The 9,954-nt window shown below is 48.7% G+C and overlaps 1 protein-coding gene across 1 annotated transcript in view; it reads right to left on the reverse strand.

The window, feature by feature from the left end:
• XRCC5 (X-ray repair cross complementing 5) overlaps positions 1 to 9,954 on the reverse strand; it is a 145,074-nt gene that overhangs the window by 35,661 nt on the left and 99,459 nt on the right. Inside the window, exon 15 of the mRNA XM_089659323.1 lies at positions 1,620 to 1,704. Coding sequence (XP_089515449.1) covers positions 1,620 to 1,704 — 85 coding nt within the window. The remainder of the gene's footprint in view (positions 1 to 1,619; positions 1,705 to 9,954) is intronic.

The raw sequence follows: 9,954 nt of genomic DNA on the forward strand, positions 1-9,954 counted from the left end.
CAGCACACCAGGGACTCCTCAAATGGGTCCAAGGCTTTATTTCGCAGTCACATGGTACATACAGAAAAGCAATGTTTCCGTGTGACCATGAAATAAAGCTTTGAATCCGTTTGATAAATCCTTGCTGTGCTGGTGACATTTCTTCACATTGAGTGTCTATGGTTCCCATTCTGTTGTCACTGCAGCACCCATCAATACTGAACAGCCATCTTCAGGAACGAGCGTGTAGAGAATTGCGATTGGAAAAGGAGTCTACAGGACCAACCTGACAGCGCAGCGATGATCCTGCACACACGCAGTGGGGAGCCGGCCGTGAAATAGCAGGAAGTCACAGCCGGTTCCCACAGCCAAGATGGTGGCACTGGGGATCCAAAGACTGGTGAAAAAATAGCCCTGGTGGGGACAGAACTGGACAATTTTTGTACCTGCTGACTTTTAATTTTATACAGGATATGTATTGCAATATAAGAGAATTCAAAAACCCTGTTTTTTTACAAAGTTTACTGGAAAGGTGTATAGCAGGGAGGGAGTTTGAATCTGATCTCTCGCCTTGACTATTGCAACTCCCTCCTTATTGGCCGACCTCATCGCAGGCTATCCCCTCTTCAGTCTATCATGAATGCTGCTGCCAGACTCATCCACCTTACTAACCGTTCTGTATCTGTCATCCCTCTCTGCCAATCCCTCCACTGACCTCCACTCAGTGTCCTTCACCCCTCTCTGCCAATCCCTCCACTGGCCTCCACTCAGTGTCCTCCACCCCTCTCTGCCAATCCCTCCACTGGCCTCCACTCAGATGTCCTCCATCCCTCTCTGCCAATCCCTCCACTGGCCTCCATTCAGTGTCCTCCTCCCCTCTTTGCCAATCCCTCCACTGGCCTCCACTCAGTGTCCTCCATCCCTCTCTGCCAATCCCTCCACTGGCCTCCACCCCTCTCTGACAATCCCTTCACTGGCCTCCACGCAGTGTCCTCCAGTCCTCTCTGCCGATCCCTCCACTGGCTTCCCATTGCCCAACCAATAAAATTCAAAGCATTAACAATCACTTATTACTCTGTCCCCAATTTCATCACCAATCTTGTCTCCAAATATCACCCAAACCGTCCTCTCCGCTCCTCCCACGACCTCCTGCTCTCTAGCTCCCTTGTCTCCTTCTCCTATGCTCGTCTCCAGAGCCTCCCCCATCCTCTGGAACTCTCTACCCCAATCTATCAGACTATCGCCTACTCTGCCCACTTTTAGGCGATCTCTGAAAACCTCTCTCTTCAGGGAAGCCTATCCTGCCCTCAGCTAATAATGGAATCTTATACTCTTCCTACCAGTCCATCCCCCACAGTTACTACCTTTTGCACCACCAGCTCCTCCCTCTTAGATTGTAAGCTCCAAGGATCAGGTTCTCCTAACCCTCTTGTATTGAACTGTATTGTTGCTGTATTGTCTCCCATTTTATTGTAAAGCGCTGAGCAAACTGTTGGTGCGATATAAATCCTGTATAATGATAATAATCTGTGGGTGAAAACATAGGGCGCCCAAGCTGGACAATATATGTCAATGTTAGCATGTGACTTCAAGACGCTCTTGGAATAATAAAACATCATTAGGAAACCCTTTCTCCTTACTGAAGTGACATTGCCATCAGCCAGGTGAGAGACGCTGAAATCTTCATCTTCACCTTTGAGCTTCTTGGCATCGGCTTCCTGGTTTCTGTAAAACAAAGTGAATAATATAAGTGAATATATCAATATTTGGCGCTTATTCGGTATGTATTGTAAAATGCAGGAGTTTCATAATTAGTCTGGCTGAAAAAAGACAAAAGTCCATCCAGTTCAACCATTAAAAAAAAAAAAAGTTATAATCCTACACCCACAGTTGATCCAGAGGAAGGCACAAAAACCCAGCAAAGCACGATCCAATTTGCTCCTGCAGGGACAAAATTCCTTCCTGATCCCCCGAGAGGCAATCGGATATTCCCTGGATCAACTTTACCTATAAATGTTATATCCAGTTATATTCTGTGTATCCAAGAAAGAATCCAGGACTTTCCTACAGCAATCCACTGAGCTGGCCACAACCAACTCTTGAGGGAGTCTATTCCACATTTTCACAGCTCTTACTGTGAAGAAACCTTTCCATGTTTGGAGATTAAATCGCTTTTCCTCCAGACGTAAAGAGCGCCCCCTTGTCCTCTGTGATGACCTCAGGGGGAATATCTCTACACCGAGTTCATAACAAACTGTAAGTATAACATGAATTTTGACTGCCTGCTATAACTAACAGCCCTCTGTGCTGAAATACTGGAAAAGCCAATCCAGAATTTATGTGCTAGATAACCTACTTGCTGTATGTACTGCTGAACCAACTGAGATTCGATCCATCTATGGGGAAGGCTAGCTGTACTGAAGTCAATCGACTTCAGTACAACCAGCCTGTTGAAGTCTTTGTATGTAATTATTGCCGGAGGCTATAGCCACTAGCAGTGATCATTGTTTTCTGCTGTCAGGGAAGGCTCCCCACTGGCAGAACACAATAGCTCTGCAGGAGGGATTCCCCCATCAAAAATGACTCTGCTGATGGGGGAATCCAGCAATGTTCTTTCCTTGCACCTGTGGTGGAAAGAAAGAAAATCATGTCATCTATAGGCTGCTTAACCATTTGCCGCTCGCCTTATGGCCAAATGGCGGCCGGCAAATATCATCAGCTCCCGCACATGCGCAGATTGCGCTCCTGCAGAGCCGCGCAGCGGCGCGATCTGTCACCGGCCGTGTACCTCGGACACGGCCGATGACAGATCTGAGTATGGGCCCCCGTTGCCGGTACCATGTGACCTGCTGTGACCAATCACAGCAGGTCACATGACAGTTGTATACAATGGATGGCTTCATTCATGCCATCCATTGTATACTAGTGCCTAGCTGTGAATGGTCACAGCAGGTCACATATCACAGGCCAAATCACAGCTAAGCACAAAAAAAAAAAAAAAAAAAACCTGAATGAATCGATGTCATTCAGGTAAACGCTTGCTTATAGCAAAGTAATTTTTTTTTTTCATACTGTCACCAGTCAGTGTCCCTGATCACCGCCATGCCAGTTATATGATGACGCTGTACTGCACTGGTGACAGTATGTAAAAAAAAAATAGTGAAATTAATTTTTTAAATTTTCCGAAAAATGACAAAAAAAATACAACTTCAAAAAACTCGCCATGCCTCTTATGAAGTACGTCAGACTGTCTACTCTGCAAAAAGGTGTCATTTGGGGGATATCTGTACTGTCCTGACATTTGGGGGATATCTGTACTGTCCTGACATTTGGGGGATATCTGTACTGTCCTGACATTTGGGGGATATCTGTACTGTCCTGACATTTGGGGGATATCTATACTATTCTGACATTTGGGGGATATCTGTACTGTCCTGACATTTGGGGGATATCTGTACTGTTCTGACATTCTTGGACCTCAAGAAATTAGATTGGCTGTCAGTACTTCAGGATTGATCAATTTTCAGATCTATACCATAGTTTGTGAACTCTATAACTTTCCTACAAACTAAAAAATACATCCTAATTTGGGTTATTTTCACCAAAGACATGTAGCAGAATACATCTCGGCCTAAATTTATGAAGAACACTTATTTATTTACAAACTTTTATAACAGAAACAAAGAAAAACGTGTGTTTTTATCAAAATGTTTGGTCTTTTTTTGTTAATTTAGCAAACAATAAAAACCCCAGCGGTGATTAAATACCACCAAAAGAAAGCTCTAGTTGTGTGAAGAAAATGCTAAAATTTTAGTTTGGGTACAATGTTGTATGACCGCGCAATTGTCATTCAAAGTGTGAGAGCGCTTAAACCTGAAAACTGGCCTGGGCAGGAAGGTGTAAAATTGCCCGGTATTGAATTGGTTAAGAAGCGTTGTCAGTTGAGTACCAGCCTGTAAAACTCCTTCATTACCAGGCCATTTTTCAGTTTTCAGCCCTGCGATAGTATGACCGCCAATTACTAAATTATGCAACACTGTACCCTAATTAGATTTATGAGGGGAGTTCAAGTCAAACGGGACCTAATTATACAAGTATACAATGGGATGCCAGTATGGTGGTACTACATGCAGTAGTAAGTGGCAAGTGTGTCCTATTACTGATAGGTGGCGCACGTAGCGGACCAGTCCAGAGAACGTCAATCAAGATGGCAGACAACAGTGTTAGTGCGTGCCTGGAGCAACGTGTGGTGATGTTTCTTGTGAACGAAGATGTAAAACCTGCAGATATCTACTGAAGACTTCAAGCACAGTACGGGGATGAGAAGCTCAGCCGCAATAAGCCATTTGAGATGTTTCAAAGATGGCCATCCAGCTGTCAGTGATGATCTCAGCCATGGTGGTTCCCAACCTAGAACAGTCATTCCTGTGAACATCCAGCGCGCGAAAGCCTGATCTAATCGATCCATAACCTGTCGTGAAATTGCAGACAAATCTTTCTGTGGTGGCGGTGAGCACAATGACGTCAACGTGAAGAGGGCTGTCCTAGGATGGTTCAGGCGTACTGAAAAATCTTGCCATGCCGAAACTTTCCAGGCATTAGTTAAAGGCTGGGATAAGTGTATAAATGTAGCAGGGGAATATATTGAAAAATAAATGCAGTTTCCACTCCTTGAAATTTGTTCTTTAAGGCCTCTTTCACATGGGCGTTCCATTTTTTCACATGGGCGTTCCATTTTTTTTTTTATCAGTTCAGTCACATTTATTCCAAGCAAAAACAGATCAGTTTACATCTGTTTTTCATCCGTTAACATCCATTTTTTTTGTCAGGGGCGAGCTGCAATTGCTAAACTACTAGTGACCGATATTAAGGCTCAGAAGAGGCGAGAATGGTGTAACACTCATAAATCACAAACTATTAATCAATGGAAGACTAGAATATAGTCCAATGAATTGAGCTTCACACTGTTCCCAACCACAAGACAAGTTTCCGTGTGGCAAACACCTTTCCAAGCTGATGGCAAGGACTGTCTTGTGCCAACAGTGAAGCATGGTGGCGGTGCAATCATGGTTTGGTCAGCCATATCTTGATATTCTGCAGGTCCCATCGCCACCTTGAAAGGTAGAGTCACTGCCAGCGACTATGTACAAATTTTGTCTGACCAAGTGCACCCCATGGTGCAGACATTGTTCCCCAAAGACAGCGCCATCTACCAAGACGATAATGCTCCGAGTCACACAGCTGGTGTTGTCAAACGAGGTGTTAAAGAGCATGCAGAAGACGACTTGCACCTTTCCTGGGCGCTGCAGTCACCGGACCTGAATAATATAGAGCCACTATGGTCAATGTTGGACAAGGTTCAAGCTGGTACTCCGCAACTCTGCAAGAACTGGAACTATTTTTGCTTGAAGAGTGGAACCAGATTCCATTATCTACCATCCAAGACTTTTATTTGTCAAATCCCAGGAAAATTCAGGCCAATTTGGATACCAAAGGTGGTAACACCATATTAGGTAACGATTTTGTTCTTTTACCTGGTGTTTCCATGATTTTGTTCAAACCCTGCATGTAAATGACCTACACAAGGGTTCGACAAATCTCAGGCGCCTGGTCGACTGGAAATTGCGGCCTGGTGCCTAGGCTACACTGCAGCAGCGGCCTGGATTTGGTCTCCCTACGTGGCCACCCCACGTGTGAGTGGACCATAAATGGGGCCACGGCTTTGTGGCCTGCTGGAGCAGGATCCAGCACTCGTTTGTGGGAACCGATGCCCTCCTCTGGTAGGCAGGGCTGTGATGAGCATTCCTGCCATTTTTACTGAGGGCTTCCCTGGCTTGTTCTCACTGCCTGCCCACCTCTGACATCTCCTTCACAGTGGGCTTGAGCTGGCGCCCTTTTCTCACTGCCGGTGAGTGGATGGGGAGTGTGGGGCAGCTGGCTATGGCTTCAGTTCCTTTTACCAACCCCCCTCCCCTATACAGAGGGAAACATAGGTTTGAGTTAGGTAACAGAACTCATCAGTGCCTCCTCATCAGTAGGGCCTATCAGTGCCCATCAGTGCAGGCTGTCAGTGCCCATCAGTGCAGCCTCATCAGAGAAAGAAATAAAATTACTTATTTGCAACATTTTATAACAGAAACACAGTAAGAGCTGTGAGAATGTGGAATAGACTCCCTCAAGAGTTGGTTGTGGCCAGCTCAGTGGATTGCTGTAGGAAAGTCCTGGATTCTTTCTTGGATACACAGAATATAACTGGATATAACATTTATAGGGAAAGTTGATCCAGGGAATATCCGATTGCCTCTCGGGGGATCAGAAGGGAATTTTTTTCCTGCAGGAGCAAATTGGATCATGCTTTGTTGGGGTTTTTTTGCCTTCCTCTCGATCAATGGTGGGTATAGGATTATAACTTTTTTTTTTTTTTTTTAATGGTTGAACTGGATGGACTTTTGTCTTTTTTCAGCCAGACTAACTATGTAACTAAAAAATATATTTTTTTTTTTTCACAAAAGTTTTGTTTTTTTTTCGTTTGGCACCAGGCGTGAGCAATTCCTATTGCCCGACACCACTGACATGCAATTCCGGGCACTGGGCAGCTGATATAAAAAAACTGGCTCCTAACTTTTTACCTGGCTCCTAGATTCAAAGTAAATTTGTCAAGCTCTGGTCTACACCTATAGAGCAAGGGCATTATTCGACTTTAGTCAGTGCTGCACAGTTTACATTTTTATCGACAGCCGCCCCTTACATGTACAGCCAGTTTTTTGGTCAAGGTGAATTAACCCTTTACAGCAGGGAGGGAAAGGGGCCGTAAAGGATCCAATGACTAACACCCACAGCACACTTATAAGAGCCTGTCCTTGGTGAATACTCTCCAGTGGAAAGATCGCTCAAAGTGAAGAAAAAAAATCTACTTTTTAAGGTGCCGCTCCCTCGCTGGATGAATGGGCGAGGTTCTCTCCCTCGCTGGATGAATGGGCGAGGTTCTCTCCCTCGCTGGATGAATGGGCGCGGTTCTCTCCCTCGCTGGATGAATGGGCGCGGTTCTCTCCCTCGCTGGATGAATGGGCGCGGTTCTCTCCCTCCCTGGATGAATGGGCGCGGTTCTCTCCCTCCCTGGATGAATGGGCGCGGTTCTCTCCCTCCCTGGATGAATGGGCGCGGTTCTCTCCCTCCCTGGATGAATGGGCGCGGTTCTCTCCCTCCCTGGATGAATGGGCGCGGTTCTCTCCCTCCCTGGATGAATGGGTGCGGTTCTCTCCCTCGCTGGATGAATGGGTGCGGTTCTCTCCCTCGCTGGATGAATGGGTGCGGTTCTCTCCCTCGCTGGATGAATGGGCGCGGTTCTCTCCCTCGCTGGATGAATGGGCGCGGTTCTCTCCCTCGCTGGATGAATGGGCGCGGTTCTCTCCCTCGCTGGATGAATGGGCGCGGTTCTCTCCCTCGCTGGATGAATGGGCGCGGTTCTCTCCCTCGCTGGATGAATGGGCGCGGTTCTCTCCCTCCCTGGATGAATGGGCGCGGTTCTCTCCCTCGCTGGATGAATGGGTGCGGTTCTCTCCCTCCCTGGATGAATGGGTGCGGTTCTCTCCCTCGCTGGATGAATGGGTGCGGTTCTCTCCCTCGCTGGATGAATGGGTGCGGTTCTCTCCCTCGCTGGATGAATGGGTGAGGTTCTCTCCCTCGCTGGATGAATGGGTGCGGTTCTCTCCCTCGCTGGATGAATGGGTGCGGTTCTCTCCCTCGCTGGATGAATGGGTGCGGTTCTCTCCCTCGCTGGATGAATGGGTGAGGTTCTCTCTCTCGCTGGATGAATGAGTGAGGTTCTCTCCCTCGCTTGATGAATGGGTGCGGTTCTCTCCCTCGCTGGATGAATGGGTGCGGTTCTCTCCCTCGCTGGATGAATGGGTGAGGTTCTCTCCCTCCCTGGATGAATGGGTGCGTTTCTCTCCCTCGCTGGATGAATGGGTGCGGTTCTCTCCCTCGCTGGATGAATGGGTGCGGTTCTCTCCCTCGCTGGAGAATGGGTGCGGTTCTCTCCCTCGCTGGATGAATGGGCGAGGTTCTCTCCCTCGCTGGATGAATGGGCGCGGTTCTCTCCCTCGCTGGATGAATGGGCGCGGTTCTCTCCCTCGCTGGATGAATGGGCGCGGTTCTCTCCCTCGCTGGATGAATGGGCGCGGTTCTCTCCCTCCCTGGATGAATGGGCGCGGTTCTCTCCCTCCCTGGATGAATGGGTGCGGTTCTCTCCCTCCCTGGATGAATGGGTGCGGTTCTCTCCCTCCCTGGATGAATGGGTGCGGTTCTCTCCCTCCCTGGATGAATGGGTGCGGTTCTCTCCCTCGCTGGATGAATGGGTGCGGTTCTCTCCCTCGCTGGATGAATGGGTGCGGTTCTCTCCCTCGCTGGATGAATGGGTGCGGTTCTCTCCCTCGCTGGATGAATGGGTGCGGTTCTCTCCCTCGCTGGATGAATGGGTGCGGTTCTCTCCCTCGCTGGATGAATGGGTGCGGTTCTCTCCCTCGCTGGATGAATGGGTGCGGTTCTCTCCCTCCCTGGATGAATGGGTGCGGTTCTCTCCCTCGCTGGATGAATGGGTGCGGTTCTCTCCCTCGCTGGATGAATGGGTGCGGTTCTCTCCCTCGCTGGATGAATGGGTGCGGTTCTCTCCCTCGCTGGATGAATGGGTGCGGTTCTCTCCCTCGCTGGATGAATGGGTGAGGTTCTCTCCCTCGCTGGATGAATGAGTGAGGTTCTCTCCCTCGCTTGATGAATGGGTGCGGTTCTCTCCCTCGCTGGATGAATGGGTGAGGTTCTCTCCCTCGCTGGATGAATGAGTGAGGTTCTCTCCCTCGCTGGATGAATGGGTGAGGTTCTCTCCCTCGCTGGATGAATGAGTGAGGTTCTCTCCCTCGCTGGATGAATGGGTGAGGTTCTCTCCCTCGCTGGATGAATGAGTGAGGTTCTCTCCCTCGCTGGATGAATGGGTGCGGTTCTCTCCCTCGCTGGATGAATGGGTGCGGTTCTCTCCCTCGCTGGATGAATGGGTGAGGTTCTCTCCCTCCCTGGATGAATGGGTGCGTTTCTCTCCCTCGCTGGATGAATGGGTGCGGTTCTCTCCCTCGCTGGATGAATGGGTGCGGTTCTCTCCCTCGCTGGATGAATGGGTGCGGTTCTCTCCCTCGCTGGATGAATGGGTGCGGTTCTCTCCCTCCCTGGATGAATGGGTGCGGTTCTCTCCCTCCCTGGATGAATGGGTGCGGTTCTCTCCCTCGCTGGATGAATGGGTGCGGTTCTCTCCCTCCCTGGATGAATGGGTGCGGTTCTCCCTCCCTGGATGAATGGGTGCGGTTCTCTCCCTCACTGGCAGAAATGCAGCAGAATGTCACTCATGGGCAAAGGAGTGATGCCTCACTCACCCAACCAGGAGGGAGCAACGTCGTAGAAGCAGGTGAGCATATCTCTGCCTTGAAAAGCGAGCCCGTCGCCAGTGTCAGGAATGCAAGTGTGACGATCCTAAGAGAGGGAAGAGGGACAGACGAAAGAGGATGAAGGGAAGACACTGAAAACAGGTAAATGAAATGGAAAGAAAGGAAAAAATGGGAAGTGAAAATAAAAAGTTAGTAAAACGTGCCGAATGAGTAAATAGATGGAAATAAAAAAATGTAAAATCCTCTCCCAAGCAATGCTCAGTATTCAGCACTGACTTCTGCCTGCATAGAGGGACGCCTTGTCCAGACAGGGTTAAGCGGCATCATTCTCCATGCATGAGAGGGAACCATAACTCATTCTGCCACAAACCTCCCAGCTTAATTAAGTGTGATCCATTCAGTTGAAGGATTGTTTCGGCAGAGATTTCTGCACCTGTTCACAAGCCGTGTAAATTTCACCCCTCGCAGAGAAGGCCAGACAGAAACCGGAGTCAGCCTTGCGGAGCAGCCATAGAGCCGCTCGTTTGGCTGCCGTGCTCAGAAC

The sequence above is a fragment of the Staurois parvus genome, unplaced genomic scaffold, assembly GCF_062004578.1.
Source record: "Staurois parvus isolate SC_StPar_1 unplaced genomic scaffold, SC_StPar_1.0 ptg001147l, whole genome shotgun sequence".
NCBI lineage: Eukaryota > Metazoa > Chordata > Amphibia > Anura > Ranidae > Staurois > Staurois parvus.